This window comes from Nothobranchius furzeri, chromosome 10 (assembly GCF_043380555.1).
Source record: "Nothobranchius furzeri strain GRZ-AD chromosome 10, NfurGRZ-RIMD1, whole genome shotgun sequence".
NCBI lineage: Eukaryota > Metazoa > Chordata > Actinopteri > Cyprinodontiformes > Nothobranchiidae > Nothobranchius > Nothobranchius furzeri.
The window spans coordinates 31,170,658-31,188,157 of record NC_091750.1 but is presented as its reverse complement, the minus strand read 5'-3'; the positions used below and the strand labels follow the sequence as shown (position 1 = coordinate 31,188,157).

Here is a 17,500-nt window from a genome sequence, read left to right as displayed (position 1 = left end):
GAAGTACTTTTGTTGCTGACTGTGAAATGGACAATATCTGATAAGTGTGAGGAAAAAAGCTATGTATGCAAATGTGTGGAACATTTCATGAGTTAGATAATATTGATCCAGATATCCACCTTTATCACAATGTTGATATGACATGTGATTATTATAGTGGGGAAGAGTTAGATCCCAAGATAAAAGGTTTCTCGTTAATTCACTTTAACAGTCAGAGTCTTTACAGTAATTTTTTTAAAATCAAAGAGTATCTTGATCAGTTTCAAAATAAGTTTGCTGTGGTGGCAATTTCAGAAACATGGTTGAATGATGACAGAGAACTGCAGGATGGACTAGAGGGTTATGAAATGTTTTGGCAAAATAGGAGGAATAGAAGAGGAGGAGGGGTCGCTATATTTGTTATATCATGTCTTAAATGTAAAATTGTTAACAATATGACCGCTGTGGTGGATAACTTGATGGAATGTTTAACTATCGAAATTCAAGTTGAAAGATCTAAAAACATATTAGTTAGCTGTATTTATCGTACACCTGCATCGTGCATAGATCAGTTTATGAGAGAAATTTCTGTAATACTGGAAAAACACAAAGAAAAGACAACTTTATTTTGTAGTGATTTTAATATTGATTTATTGAAGGCAAATGATCACAATAAGACATCTGAATTTACTGATACAATGCTTAGGTTTGGGTTCTATCCGTTGATTCTAAAGCCCAGCAGAATAAAGATGGGTAGCGCCACTTTGATTGACAACATTTTCTTTAATAAGATAGATGGTAAGATACACAGTGGACTGTTAGTCAAGGATGTAAGTGATCACTTGCCTGTCTTTTCAGTGCTTGAAATGAATAATCAATTTAATATTCGAGAGGAAAAGATTGATTACATTGGTAGAATAAAAACACCAGAACACATTGCAGCTTTTAAAAGAGAATTAGAAAATTATGACTGGAAAAAGGTTTATGTGGAAGACACTAATGATGCATATAATGCATTTCTAGACATATTTTTGTCAATCTATGACAGCCATTGTCCACTGAAAAAGTTTTCTGAAAATCTCAAAAAGAAAAAACCACGGTTGACAAAAGGTCTGGAAAGAACCTGTAAAAGGAAAAATAAGTTATATAAGATTTTTTTGACAAATAGAACTAAGGAAAATGAAGACAAATATAAGAAATATAGAAACAGATTAACAACTATTTTGCGATATGAAAAGAAAAGTTATTATGAAAAGCTGCTTCAAAAATCTAAAAATAATATAAAGGCTACCTGGAGTGTACTTAATAAGATAATAAAAAATCAGAATAATATATGTTTTCCAACATGTATTGTAAAAGAAGGTAATGTAGCGATTAAGAATATTGAGAGTATAGTCAACGAATTTAATGATTACTTTGTTAATGTAGGTCCCAATTTGGCAAAAGAGATTTCTGTACCAGGAAGACATGATGACAAATTTTTAAATTTTACTTCTTATAAATGCAACTCAATGTTTCTTGGAGGAGTCTGTGAGAGTGATATTATAGATGTGGTGAGTAATTTTAAGAGTAAAAAGTCCATGGATTGTGACGGCCTTGATATGTCATTAGTTAAAGAAGTTCTTCATAGTATCCTTCAACCGTTAACTTATATTTGTAACAAATCATTTCAAACCGGAATTTTTCCAGATAAAATGAAAATTGCCAAAGTGATCCCATTATATAAAAATGGAGATAAACAGGTTGTGTCAAATTATAGACCAGTATCTTTGCTGCCTACATTTTCAAAGATTCTTGAAAAACTATTTGAAAACAGACTAAATTCTTTTCTTGAAAAAATATGATTTATTGAATGACCATCAGTATGGGTTCAGAAGAAATCGCTCAACATCTCTAGCAGTGATGGAATTTATTGAAAATATTGCAACAATTGTGGATAAAAAACAGATTGGAATAGGTGTGTACATTGATTTACGCAAAGCCTTCGATACGATAGATCATTCTTTACTGTTACAGAAATGTGAAAGATTTGGTTTAAGAGGTGTTTTACAACTTTGGTTAAATAGTTACTTGGAAAGAAGGTTCCAATATGTGAGTATTAATAATATGAAATCTAAACTTAGACAAGTAACTTGTGGAGTTCCGCAAGGATCGGTGTTGGGACCAAAGCTATTTTTACTTTATATAAATGACATTTGTACAGCTAGTGATATTTTAAAATATGTGATGTTTGCTGATGATACAAATTTATTTTGTTCTGGAGATAACATAAAGGAATTACTGAAAACAGTGGAAATAAAACTGATGAAGTTAAATAGATGGTTTGTATTTAATAAACTATCACTGAATGAAAGTAAAACAAAATTTATGTTGTTTGGAGGTATTAAGAATAATATTGAAGTAAAATTAAATCTAAATAATGTTGAAATTGAACGAGTAAATGAGACTAAATTTTTAGGAGTATTAATTGATGATAAACTTTGTTGGAAGTCTCACATAGATCATGTGAAACGGAAATTATCTAAGTCTATTTCTATTCTTTACAAAACAAGAGATTTCTTGCACAAGAGCTGCCTTTATTTACTGTACACTTCCCTTTGCTTGCCTTATATGAGTTATTGTGTGGAAATTTGGGGGAAAACATACAAAACATATCTGGATTCAATTTTTAAATTGCAAAAAAGAGCTATTAGAATAATAAATGAAGCTGGATATAGGGAGTCCACAAACAAATTTTTCGTAGGATCAGCTATGTTAAAATTTAAGGACATTATATATCTTAAAACTTTAGAAATGATGTGTAGAGTGGTGAAAAAGAATGTTCCAATTTGTATTTTAAGTATGTTTAAATTAAGAGATGGAAAATATGATTTGAGGGGGTCTTATATGTTTGAAATACCTAAAGTGAGAACTAATGCGAAGTATAGATGTGTGTCGGTTTTGGGAGTGAAGTTATGGAATGGACTTAATGATGAACTGAAGATGTGTTATTCTTTGTCGTTTTTCAAGAAAATTTTAAAAAATTGCATTTTCCAAAGTTATAGAAACTTAGTTTGATGTCCAACCTTGTGTTGATTTGATTTCTTGATTTATCATTGTTTTTCTTTAAATGTTATGCATCTTAGCTATCAGCCTTGGTTAAGGATTTGATTATCTCTGTGGGAGTTAAGGATAGGCTAATTATAAGCCACTAGGCTTCAACCTATTCCTTTTTTTGGTTGCTTGATTACTTTTATGTAAAATTGATAAATTGTTGTTGTTGACCGAATAAAAATATCTATCTAGGTCAGGGTTTTTCCTAACACATTTAAGCAGCAAGGGTGAATGAACTCTGCTCGATAAGTAGGTCAGGGTTTTTCCTAACAACATTTCACAAAGGAAAAGATTTCACAACAAAGATGAACAATTAAAAATACCTATCATCGTACATGGCTGCTCTCGCTGGGGGAAACAGGATCCCAGGACTTGATTTTAGTTTGAGATCTGCTATATAAAAGATTCTTTTCTTTGTTTCTTTCTTTTCAAAAGTTTGTAAAGCTTACCGTTAAACCAAGAAAGCAACTAAGTTTACAAATCCAGGTGTTTCTAATGAATTCAAATAAACTATAACTGTATGATAATGTCTTAAAACAACATGAACAAATCAAAAAGGTGCTATAAAAAACTACAAGGTCCATTGCAGTCTCAGGCTTCTCAACCATATGTTCATGGATTTCAGTTCAGATGGCTGAACTTGGATTAGTATGGAGCTAGATGAAGCTCTCTGATGACTTTGCCAAAGTTGGCCTCATCACAGGTGAGGATGACTCAGATAACAGAAAGTGGACACAGGACTTTGCTGATATGTCCAAGCAGCACCATCTACTGATGAAAGCAGGAAAAACCATGGCGTTGGTGGTGAACTCTCACAGACACAGTGACCCAATTAGCTCATAAGCCCCACCAAGCATTTTCTTCACAAGGTACTATTGAGGTTTTTCCTTGTTTCCGACATTTTTGATTTATAGTAAATCCAAGGGCTATGTAGGTTGTATTTTCTGGTCTCTTTCTGTTGGCTACTCTGGTACCTCTGCTGTTTCCTCCGTCAGCTCTGTTCACTGGTGTGCCTGACTTTATGCTCCTTCTGCCGGGTTGAGCAGTTAGCCTGTTTATTGTTTTGAGCACTGCTGCCACGTAGTGACAGGAGGCTTGTGTAGCTTTCAAGCATAAAAAGCCCTAATAATAATGGGTCTTCCTGCGTCTTGTGCCTCCCTGGCACCCCACTGCACAACCTCTCCAGGGAGGTGTGCTCCACTTATTGAAAAGTCATTAATCATAAACCAGTGATCCGACTGAATTCTACTCTTCACATTGTAAGGATTTGAGTTTGACAGGCCAGGTCATATCAACTGGGGACTTATCCAGGATACTTTTTTTTGTTTATGAATCATCTAGTTACATTTAACTGAAAAATCATATATGGCATACATAAATATGTAATCTTTTAACATGGCGAGCTACCTTAATCTGGTTCATCATATCACTCTGGACAAATCCAACCTCTGGATGCTTCTCAAAACATCTGCATTGTTCTTTGATGTAACAAACATGAGTAGGTCACGTAGATTAAAAGTGAATTATGCTATTTGCTCCAACCCCCAACCACAATAGGGCTGCGTATGTTGTTGGCTCTCATCCCTGCCAGATGTCAGAGACATAACATAAGTCTGCTGTCAGACTCTACAACAAATCTGTTGGATGAAGTGTACTCTGTATTTCTAAGCTGTATATAGTATGGTTATTTTTTACTCCATTCTTAAGGTATAAATTATCTATTGTATTGAGTTTATTTTATCTCATCATGATGGAACTTATTGTATTTTAGTGTTTTCTCCCTCTGCTGCATAACTTTTACTTTACTTTTACTTTGGCTGTAAACGAAACAAATTTCCCACTTGTGGGACTAATAAAGGTTGAATTGAATTAACACAGTAGGTCATTTCCTCTCTGATTGCAGAGGTTTGCTGTTAGGTGTTTGTGTGTGCATGTGTTTTCTTTAATCTGCAGTCACCTACACAAACAAACACAAATAAATGATTAAACAGCTGTCATATAATAGACAGGAAAGAAAAAAGCTGAAAAATGGCACAAACAGAGAAAACTATGGAAAAACGATTACTTTTTGTTTACTTCCCTGATTGTAATCTATTCCTAGGGCTTTTTAAACTAAAACCCATCTTTGGTCCACTCACTCAGCTGATTGAGTATGCTCCAGAATCCGCCAACAGCTACACTGATGGTCTGAATGAGGTAAAACACTTGTTTAGATTATGTTGTTCATTGTGTTAACACTGATTACAAAATAGTGAGAAAGCCAGTGTGTTGCTACTGCTCCACTTTAGGGCACATGCAATCTCACCCACCCACCAGCAAAGCTATACACAGACAAAAGACATAAAATGTATTTAGAAAGAAAAAGAAACACAGCACTATGAAATCCTTTGGAAACCCATCATGTTCTTGATGTGTATTGTTCACACTGGTCTTTCCTGAGGACAGAAGGGACCGCCGTCCTCAACAGCTTTTCAACCATACTTCAACAAAATTATTATGAAAAATAAATTCATGGAACTAGGGATGGACAATGTATTGGCATCAAGATCAGTATCGGCTGATGTTAGTCATTTTTAACATATTGGTGTTGGTTCGATAAATAAAAACAAGCCAATATTAACAACCAATATTTTTTCTATCTCGTCTCCATTTGTTTGCCTGTTTCAGAGGGTTAGGGGGGTGATGTGTAATTGTTTAATCATGTGAACATTGAATGAAATCATCTCAGAACCGTAGACGTGTGTGTTGTGTGTACATAAATTCAGCTTTAATAATTTTCATTCTATACAAAATCTGCTGGTTTTAGAAGCATTAATGTCAGTATATTGGTATCTGCAAATATTGGTTATCATCCATCGTTACAACTCCGACATGTGCTGTTAAAATGTGCGGAAGGTTGCATGTTTGATCCCGGCTCCGGACAGAGAATTCTGCTGTTGTGTCCTTGGGCAAGACACTTAACCCACCTTGCCTGCTGGTGGTGGTCGGAGGGACCGGTGGCGCCTGTGCTCGCCAGCCTCGCCTCTGTCAGTGCGCCCCAGGGCAGCTGTGGCTACATCGTAGCTCATCCCCTCCAGCGTGTAAATGTGTGTATGAATGGGTGAATGATGCTCTGTAGTGTAAAGTGCTTTGGTGTCCTTATTCTGAGAGGCGCTATACAAGTGCGGGTCATTTATTATTTATCATAACTCCAAGAACGTCCACAATCCATGGTGTGTAGATGATCCAATGGCGTCAGAGTGGTTAATATTAATTTGATAACTTGTTTATTCATTGTCTCATTTGATATCACTTAGAATCACCATTTATAATAATTTGCCTTTCATCATCAATAATACAGTAATAAATATAATTTTATAAACTATATTTTGTCTCTGTGTCAAATAAATATTACATTTTATTGAATACTTTTGTATTCTAGTGACAATTTATTAATGAGGCCAAAAACCATAAATGGTCACAAAAAGAACTGATTGCCCTGAGTAAAGAGAAACTTGAAGCAGAAGAACAGATATAATCCTTCGGGGAGGCACAAAAATCCATGTCTGCTGACCTTGTGGTGCTGGTGGATGAGAATGAAGTGGCAGGGATGAGACTTGCAACGATAACTGAGGAATTAAAGCTTAATAAAGCTGATCATGCCTATTGCATGGTAAAATTAGGAGAACAGAAAAAAGAGATTCTTGAGCTGAAACAAAAATTAGAATCAGCTGAAAAACGGGCTTCCACTGTTCCAGAGCCTACGTTGTGGCCCGACCCTGCTGGAACCAGTCATGTGGGGACATGAGGAGCAGGTGACACAGCTGGAGGGGTTTACCTCCCCTCCAGCTGTGTCACCTGCTCCCCAAGCCAGTACTTTTGTCCAGCCAGTCACAACTGTTGATGTGTATTGAATGGCTCGAAACAACTCAAAATATGAACCTCATCTGGGGGATTTGCATAAAGTCCATGCTTACCTCCGTGACTGTCACAGTCATTTGAACAGACAGACACCCTGGAGATACAGTCCAGGAGGAGATCTTCCTGATTAAACTCACCTCTGACAGCTCTGTTGGAGAGTTTATTCACTGTCAACAGGATGAGACCAGAAATGACTTCACCCATCTGCAGACGGCACTAGAGGAAGAATTTGCAAGCACAGCTAAAGCAGCTGGCCTAAAATTGGCTATGTCCATCAAACAGGGTTGCTCTGACGACCCACAAACGTACTACCTCTGGCTTTTCAAGCTGTTTTTGGTTCCCAAATTGAACCGGATATGGAGGAAGGGTTAGGGTTTCCTTGAGAATTTACAACATCACTACAGTAAACCTATGGGTACTGTAAACGTTGATTCAACCTCTTTGAAAGATCTCAGAAAAATGGCAGGCACCAATTCTGTTCTCACTGTGGAAGCTCTTTCACCCATACTGCATCTTGAAGGTGCCCCTGGGCCTGTGACTTGCAAAGGTAACAACCATACGGCCAAACACTCTCGGCCTGGGGCCAAATCGCTGGATCAGAAATCTAATAAGCCATCTAAGCCTCAAGGCGTCTCCAATAATAGGTCCCAAGGCTTCACTAAAGCTTGGAGTCCCCCACCACCAGGTGATGGGAACCTAAAGTCTCCACATCTTGGACGTGGACAAGGCCGGGTCTTTTTCAAAAAGAGGGGATAGTCTTCAGGTCAATCAGTAAGGGGGGGTTATCATTACTCCTTCAGGAGGGAGTCGTCTCACTCAGGTGAACACCGCCCTCTCCCTGCCTGTTACTCACCGCGCCGCAACCATGCTGTAAACAGCCCTGCTCCTCCAAGATCTAGAGCTGGGTCCACTAGCGTTTCCCCTGATGACCTCCACTCTGCTCTGAGATCTGTTCTTTGTGACTTGGTGAGCACCTCACCAAAGACTAAGGAGGCTTTACTCATCGTTTCTGCGGAGCAGAGTTCACATACTCCTGCACCTATTGCTCCTGCACACAACTCCGTCAAGTCCACCATCAGTTGAACTTGCCATAGTGATGTGTCCCATGCCACCCATGGCCCCAGTGGGGTCTGGTGAGATCACATTAATCAGCATTGGTCGTGGACCATCATCTAAACCTTTCGGCAGGTCAAGTCACCCTTTCCCGCTGGACGAACTTGAGAAACTTACACTTTTGTGCAAAATCATCCGTAAAGGTCCCAAATGGAAACTTCACATCCCTGTGACCCTTGAGGGATCGCTAACCTGTGATGCTATCTTAGACACTGGGCTAGATGTTTCTATCATGTCCCGTTCAATTTTGGAAAACTTCCGTTAGACTGTGGCTGACTAGGGTCATACCTTGACACACACCTTGTGCCTTGGAGGTCAATCCTTATGTACAGGCTACAATGACCTTGTCTTTGGTGTGTTTCCTTGACCTTTCTGTTGGTCGCATGTCAGTATGTCATCCCGTGTTCGTGTCTGACCTTGAGTCTTTTCCTTTCCTGTTTGGTAAAGACCTGATCAATCTCTTTGAACCCATAAATGGGCTGCATGGTGGCGCAGTTGTTAGCAATGTTTCCTCGCAGCACGAAGGTCACAGGTTTGAAACTCGGCTGTGGCCTTTCTGCGTGGAGCTGCGTGTTCTCCCCATGCATGCGTGGGTTTCCTCCGGGTACTCTGGTTTGCCCCACAGCTCACAACATGCCCTATAGGTTATAAATTGTAAGTTGCTTTGGATAAAAGTGTTTGCGAAATAAATAAACATAAACATATATGACCTCATTGGGTTGAAGCTCTGGATTCAGTTGACTCAACCGCTGCCTGTGAAACACCGTCAGGACCTTATTTTTTCTTGTGTTGTTGTGAACAACAACAGCGACTCTCATGTGGCTAGTCGTTATGGTGTTTCGCTGGTCAGCCACAGGCCTAGTGTATGCGTTGTCTCAGTGCTGCCTGAAACACCTTGCCCTGTAGGGTGCTTTACCTATCAAAGGGGGAGTCGAGGGCCATCCTGACACTGTACCGTTACAGGCTGACCCTGTTCTTTCTGGCTGCACTTGCATGCCAACTGAAAGCCATTTGGAGTCCACCCCAGAGCAGAGCTCTCTGGAATCCATCCCAGCGCAGAGCCCTCGAGTGTCCATCCCAACCGAGAGCCCTACACAGTCTGCTCCTGTGTCAGTCTCTGGTCTTCATTGATCTGGATTTCAGGTTTCTGGACTGACAAAGTTTCTGATGTTGGTTGCATGTATCTTTGCGATAAGTGATGCGGCTAAGCCTTCTCTACAATGGCTCTATGACCCTGGACCCCCTTCGGGGATCACCCTTAAGGGGTGCCCAGGACTGTTGATGACTAACTAATCTCTGGTCACCCAGAAGGTGTTTTATCAAATTCAACCTTGAGCAGGCCTGCGCTCTGAAACTTATGAGTTCCTTCGGACCTCTTTCTGACACTGGTACCAAATGGACTCATACAATAATGTGTAACTCTGAAGCCGGTATCACTCATATGTTACTCCAGCTACAGAAATTCACTGTTACCAATTCGGAACCTCCTGGTGCCAACTGTGGGGAGAAACGTTTGTTACCCCAGCTCTTTTCCATTGCTGGTGCAGTTGGTTCCGTCTTTAACTTGGGCTTCTCATCTGTCAATTCCATCCAAATTGAAGCGGTAAAACATCATGTCATCAAGCTTGAGATAGAAATCCCTTCACTGCGTGAATTGGTCCTTCGCCAGTGGAGTGCTTAGAAGCTACTCGGTATGTCTGACCGCCAGCCTATGGTTGTCTTGAACACGCAAAACAGGATGCTGCGTAATACTTCTGCCATGGTCAATGAACTCCGTTCTTTTGTCTCGTTTGGCTATGCTCATAGTCAGCTGCTGACCTTTTGTTTGTCTGACTATAGTCGAGATGTTAGTACTTCTATTGACACCCTCCTCGTGGGGAGGATTCCTCCATATCTTGTCCCTCTGGCTATGATGCGTTATGCACTTAGCAGACAACCAAGAAATATGTGACAGCCCTTCAAACTCACTCAGCTTTCACCTACTGATGTGCAGTGAAACTTGTAAACCGTTCCACTGCCGTTCCGTCATGCTGATGCTTCCAGTGTGAATAGGGGTTACTTAGCACTAAGCTAGCGGTCATGTCTGTCGGCTTGAGTTTAACTATTCCGACACTTTGGAAACATTTTGTAATGTTTTCCTGGGTGTTGTCATCCTTTTTTCCCCACCCTCTGTTGCTCGTGCTGACTATGATCTGTTTGAGCGTCAGAACGAGAGGGCTTCTCATCCACTTCACAGAAGTCACACCAGAAGTGATACGTCAAACATAAGTAGATTTAAGAAACATTTAATTTAAAGGTGGAATATCTAGCGACATCCAGTGTGTGAAGGTTGTAGGGGCAACAGTAGAATGAAGTTTCCGGCACCAGGATACCAGGTTTGCTGCTGATACACAACATTTTTTATTTGGGTCCATCTATTGTAGGCTTCACCTAAACTCACTCTGGTTTTAAATATTTTATGGTCGCTCCAATACTTTGTGAATGATATGTTAATAACTTACTTACCACTGTATTTGTAAATGTGATTACAAGCCTTTTTAGAGGGTTTGTACATCATTATCTAAAACCTTGTAAATGATATGTGAATGACATACTAATGATATACTTGTTATACTGAATGTCCACAGGTGACACCAATTATGTTAATGAAGCTGTAAGGCATTAAAGGGACAACCCACTCTCTCTCTGTCGCTTTTGCTCAGTGATGTTCAGCATCAGAGGATGAAGACGTCAGAAACCAAACCATTGTGTCTGTGTCTGTGTTCCATCTTTCAGTTCTTTTTAAAACACAGAAAAGGTTTATTTACCTTCCTTTGAAGGAAGGGACACCACCATCAGCGTCAGCCTGATGATGTTTGCAGCTGCAAACAAAATGTTGCAGGTAAATAATCCTTTTCTGTGTTTTAAAAAGAACTGAAAGATGGAATTTGAAACTCAACACAGCAAGAACACACCAAAGACATTGTGTCTGTGGCCTTATTATCTCACTCATACTCTGAGTTTAGACTACTGCTGTAAAGCAGCCCTGCTAACATTATTAAACACTCATAAATGTTTAATAACAAAACATTATTATAAAGTGATACCACCATGTTTTTAAATAGTGAGTCTGAAATAGTCTGGAAATTTAACAGCTTGGAGCTGACCAAATTCGACAAGGCATCACCTACAGTAGGAAAATTTGTTCACCAGTCCTGAGGGGCAGGCTGCAAATCCTGGTCCCTAAGGGCAGTTAGATGCTACTCTCTTCTAGGACATCTCATTTCAACATGTGAACAATTGCAAGGCCCTTGCAAAACTTGTAAAAATAGTAATGAGATCATTGATTCACATGTATGTAGACTACTAAACTGAAGGATATTGGCCCTCACCACCAGGATTGAATACCACTGTTAAAATATTACTCAGAATTTAGCCCATTCAGGAATTATTTAGAACTTTTATGCAAAACCACATTTCACAATAATTCAAATCTAACTTTATAGCTTTATTTGAAGTTCCTTTTGGCTAAAGTAAAGCCATTTATATCCAGACAGGAACTTGAGACTGTTGTTCATGCTTTTATTACCTCACGCCTCGACTACTGCAACTCTCTCATTTGGTGTAAGTAGGGTTGTCACGGTGAGAAAATTTAACCTCACAGTTATTGTGACCAAAATTATCATGGTTTTTGGTATTATCGCGGTATTTTTTAAAACTTATTACATTTTCAGACAACTAAATAATTCCTGTATATCAGGAAAATATTGTCCTCAGCTTGTGTCTAAATTTAGCCTAAAATGTGTTATTTTGTAATTATGTTGTTTATTTGTTTACATTTTCTCCTTTAGTCTTTAAAATACCAACATTTGCCCATAACTTCTTATTTTATGTCTGTTTGGTGTCATCATTTTAACAATATTAGATCAGATGATACTCAGTACTCAAGTAGCCTTCTAATCAGATACTTTTTTACCCTTCCTTGAGTAATAAACCCTATATCAGGAAAATATTGTCCTCGGTTTGTGTCCTTCCAGTGAGCTTTGCAGATGTGGGAAAATGTCATCAGGCAGTAATCATTGTTAAATTCATAATTATTCTCGGAGAGAGACCAACTCTTATCGGCCCCTGGGAGCCCCGTAATGCATAGCGTCATTTCAACATGGCGGTGTCCGCGACACGGTTTATATGCAGGTAGCGGCGCTGCGGCTGCTTTATATAGCGACTCGTTGCATTCTCCCTCAACCCAAATCCTCGGATCACGCATTCTAGCTAAAACGCTAACGTTAGCTTGCCTTGCGTTGACTGTAGCATTGTGGGTGATGGTCACGCAGATGTGTCTTGAGATTTGAAGCATTGCTGCCTTTCACAGACACTTTTTCTGCACGTGCTGCAAACAGGATAGCCCTATCAACTGTCCCTCGGCATTCTTCAAATATCCAAAAAATGCCCATACTTCCCACTTTGTCTTCTTTGAGGGGTAATAAAAAGTCCTCAGCGCTGCCGTCTCATTCTGTAGCCATTATTTCAGCTTTAGCTTCAAGAAAGTTTTTGTTGTAAACAACAAAGTGCACATGTGCCACCGGCAACTTCAGCAGATGATACGGTGGCTGGAAAGGGTCACCGCACCTACACCACAGCCACGGTAATCCACTGAGATAATATATTTTTTTAAAACAAGATGGTTATTATTATTGTCAACTTTTTTACCGGGGTTTACCACTACACCGGTTACTGTGACAACCCTAGGTGTAAATAAGAGTACGGTAGCTCGACTGCAGCTTGTCCAGAACGCTGCAGCAAGATTCTTGGACGGCAAAAGAAAGTATGAACACATGACACCAATTCTGACTGCTCTCCATTGGTTCCTTGTCAATTTTAGAATTTGTTTTAAACTTCTTTTAATGGTCTTTATGGTGCTGAATGGACTGGCTTTAGCCTATTTGACATAGTTGTTGCAGCCATACGCTCCGGCTCGAACACTCCGTTCTAACAACTCGTTGCTGATTGTGGCTCCCACGGCTCGGCTGAAGTCAAGAGGATAGAGCATTCTCTGGTGCTGGACTGAAACTGTGGAATGCATTGCCCCTAACTATTAGGCTCTCTTCATCAGTAGTGGTTTATAAAATGAGGCTGAAGACCTACTTTACCATCTGGTTTTGAATTCTGTGGAGTAGCTATTGCTGACATTTTACATGCTCTTGTCTTATCATTTTAACTTGTTGGTTTAAATTGTGTCTGTTGGTTTTATTCTTTTGATGGACAGCACCTTGTTGTCTGGAATGTGCTTTATAAATGAAGGCTGAGTTGAGAGTCATTTTTGGAGCTGGGACATAATTTTTCTGTTACTGACATTCTTTGATTTGTGTTCAACTTTTAGAGGTGGAGATTCAAGACAACCTGCTGCAGATACAGATGATCAGCGATCCCCATGTGAATCACATTATGCTGGATAGTCTGGACCCCAGGTGCTACTATACCTTTAAGGTTATTGCACGCACTTCTGCTGGGGAGGGACCGCCTATTACAAAGAGAGGTGCCACCCTGCTGGAGGGAGGTGAGAGCAGCCATTTTCTATCTTCTAATGCACAAGATCATTTGCTCACAATTAAGATACCATCTGATCCACCTTCCTCTAAAGTTAATAGCTTCACAGCTAGAGTAAGTATCCAATAATCAAAGCCTTGCCCATGAAAGTCACAGTTCCACAAAAACTTAATGACCAGGGCTCTCGTTTATCAGACATTGCGTAGAATCCTTACTAAAACTGTCCTTAAGCTCAGCAAAAAAAATGTACTCACGCTAAGTAGGTTTGTGATCTACCAAACATGGAGAATGCACAGCTGCACGCAATCTCCACTTCATAAATCAGAGACTAACGAGAATGGTTCTCAGCTGCCTTTTAGTCACATCCCGCCCTCAACACATCCACTTATTGCCATAAATGGTCAATGCAAAGTGCCTTGTGGATCTCATGCATATACATAAGCCGGCTGTTGCAGCGCTCCGCCAATGACATGGCGACCGTAGATCAAGGCAGATCAAGGAAGCGCCATTTCACAGAAGCAGAAATTGAGGTACTTGTGGGTGAAGTGGAAAACCGAAAGATAGTGCTTTTTGGAGGTCACAGCAGTGGCATAACAAATAAGAGAAAATCATCAGAGTGGCACAGCGCTGCTGAAGCCGTCAATGCTGTGAGTTTGTCAGAGAGATCTGTGGCGGATATTAAAAAGAAATGGTCCGATCTGAAGGTGGAGGCATAAAAAAAGGTCTTTTGCCACCGCCAGAGTGTGTCTGCCACTGGCGGAGGCCCTGGCACCTCTGATCTCCCACCGCTCGCCGTTAGGATCTCAGCAGTACTCGGACTGGCAAGCGTGCGTGGCATCATGCCGGAGGAGGAGAGATATACTGACCATGCAGAGGAGACTGATAACGTTTAAAATGATTAAATGAAAATCATGCCTTCTGTGTTGATTCTATAAATGACGCATGGCATTTTGTCTCAAACTGGCCCCCTGCTGATATTCCACATGTCGGGGCGGGGGCTGCACTTCAGGCTGGCCAAGGTGAGGAGGGGGCGGTAGCCCCGGTGGGAGAGGAAGGTTTTTCCTCAATGCGATGTTGTGCAGGACACCGCAGACCAGAATTATTCTACATTTGTTTTTGGGTTTGTATAGCAGTCTGCCTCCTGACACATCAAAACATCTCCACCTGCATTTAATATAGACAATGGCGCGCTCAACAAGAGAGCGTGCACGCCCATTGACCTCATTGAATCACAGCTCCTCTGCGTTCTGCGGGTTGTTGAAGGGAGTGAGGAGCCAGGATCTCAGGGGGTAGCCACTGTCACCTGTGTCTTATACCACAGTGATTATAATATACAGTGGTTTAAGTAATATAAGTGTGGATCTACTTACCGAGGAGCCAGTCATCACGCGCAGCGCCTGCCTGCAGTCTGTTGCCCACACTGCTGTGCGTCAGGATAAATCATGTCTGGCCCACAGATAATTTGGACGTTGATGGAATGTATGTTTTTTTCTATTTACATAAACATATTCATTCTCACTCGGAGCCCTTATAGCTACATGAGTGCAGTTAATAGCGCCGATTACATTTGGAAAACCGGACATTGCTGCAAATTGCACTTTAATGTTGGCCTGTTCTCCGACAGTGTAGGGAAACTTCATGTATCGGACTGTCATTTTAATTATGCCATTCAAAACTGCAGGCATTATGATGCTCAGGGCTGACTGAGATATTCCAGATCTAAGGGTTACATGTATTTGTTATCCAAAGAAACTTTGGGCAGTAATTAAAATAATAACAATTCAATCAAGCCAAGATGACCCTACCTGTCTGCTAATTCCCTTTGGAATGAACCAGTTGCCAGGAACCCAAGAGAAGTCAACAGCTGGAGGTGAACTTGAATTGAATGAGTCCTGCGGGTTGGTTGCTCTAGCACCGGGCTCCGCTCAGCACCGAGGTTAAGGAGGGGGGCTCTGGGGAATCTAAATCTGCTGATCAGCTAGTTGTAGCTATAGAATGTCTTTGAAATGGCATTTAATACAAAACCTTTCAGGTAAGTATGTTGTGTTATGATTATTTTTCCAAATGCAACTTAGCATTTCTCATAAAATGAATAAAATACAAGCTAAAGGTGATGAAAACACAGAAATCTAAATAGTCTGAACTGAAGTAAAAATGTTAAAATACAATTAAAATTTCTGGCTTCCTGATAGATTGAAATTTTTTTATGGTATTTTAGTTTTTGCTCATCTAGCTTGAGTAACTGCTGGTAAAATGATGCTTTGCTGTGTTTTATGTTGACAGTCAACAAGGTTGGAGGTTATACTTGTTACCTGCCTCTGGATCAGCTGATCCGTACGTCTGACGATTGCACAACACGGAAGGGGAGAGAGAGAAAGCGTTAAAAATCGTGTTTTATTAGTAAACGGGACAACCAGCTGTAATGTGTTGAAACTAAATCACAGGAGATGTTTTTGGAAGCCTGTGTTCATCATGTGTTCACAAACAAATTGTATTTATTTTGGGTTAACAAGCTTTTAGACAGAAATTTACTGTCGCTCATATTATTTTACTGAGGATGTTTTTTTGAAACCAGGTCTGCATCACTGATGTCACCTCGTCTTCTTTAGAAGTGCATCTTCATCTACCTGCAGCAGCAGCCGCTGAGATCAGAAACTGGGATCCGTGCAGCAACCTGAGCTACTAATCTGTGTATTTCCAGTAGAACGTGTTTGCTGAAATCAGATTTTTATTTTTCTTCCACAAAATGCTCATTTTAGATTTGATATTACTGAAAATGGGAAGGGTTGCCTTCAAATTTACGGCTGTGTAATTCCTTTTTCAAACTTTTATAAAGAAGCAACTCAGCGCATGAGTCTATGGACATTTCCTTCACAGTATTGATGTTGAACCATCTAGTCAGTCACTGGCATTTTTAGTCAGACTCTAAAAAGAAGAGACCTGATGAAGGCTGCATGCAGTAAGGCAGAAAACCTTGGAGCAACCAGTGACTCACTGCGCCCTCTAGGCTTCTGATTTGACCTGGCTCAATACACTTGAAGTTGTTACCGTTGACGACTTATGCCAGTAAAAACCTGCTGTTGTCTTCTAAGTTTCCAACCAAGTTCATGTCCATAGAGAATACTGCCTTTCAGTTATGTTTTGTTTAAACTCCAGCTCTAATTACTGACCAGTGATTCTCACTGCAACCTCGCGCGAGCGCGCGCGCGCGCGCGTGTGTGTGTGTGTGTGTGTGTGTGTGTGTGAGAGAGTGTGTGTGTGAGTGTGTGAGAGAGTGTGTGTGTGTGTGTGAGAGAGAGAGAGAGAGAGTGTGTGTGCATGTGTGACATACATTTTAGCCTTGTTGTTTTATTTTACTACCTTCAAACCTATTTAAAAGGGGGACCGCAGGATGAGTTCCAACTACAGGGGATCACACTCCTGAATCTCCCTGGAAAAGTCTATTCAGGGGTTCTGGGGGTCAAACGGATTGTCAAACCTCGAATTCAGGAGGAGCAATGTGGTTTCATCCTGGCCGTGGAACACTGGGCCAGCTCTATACCCATAGGAGGGTCCTGGAGGATGCGTGGGAATTTGCCCAACAAATCTACATGTGTTTTGTGGATTTGGAGAAGGCGTTCAACTGGGTACCAGGCGGTCTGATACAGACTGTTAGGTCCCAATATGACCGGTGTCAGAACTTGGCCCAGTGCCTCCTGGTGTTTTCAGGGCACGTCAAACCGGGAGAAGACCTAGAGGAAGCGCATGCTGGAGGGCTTATTTCTCTCAGCTGACAGGATTCCTCCCAGAATAGCTGGCCCAAGTGACTGGGGAGAGGGAAGTCTGGGCCCCCATGCTAAGGCTACTTCCCCCTCGATCCCCGCAACCCGACCCTAGGTAAGCGTCTGAA

The 17,500-nt window shown here is 40.6% G+C and overlaps 1 protein-coding gene across 7 annotated transcripts in view; it reads left to right on the top strand.

Annotated features, from left to right (window-relative positions):
• Positions 1-17,500, top strand: part of LOC107390570 (neural cell adhesion molecule L1.1) — a 350,852-nt gene that overhangs the window by 271,152 nt on the left and 62,200 nt on the right. For all 7 annotated transcript variants that reach the window (XM_070555506.1, XM_070555509.1, XM_070555505.1 and 4 more), the window contains one exon: positions 13,445-13,621. In XM_070555506.1, coding sequence (XP_070411607.1) covers positions 13,445-13,621 — 177 coding nt within the window. The remainder of the gene's footprint in view (positions 1-13,444; positions 13,622-17,500) is intronic.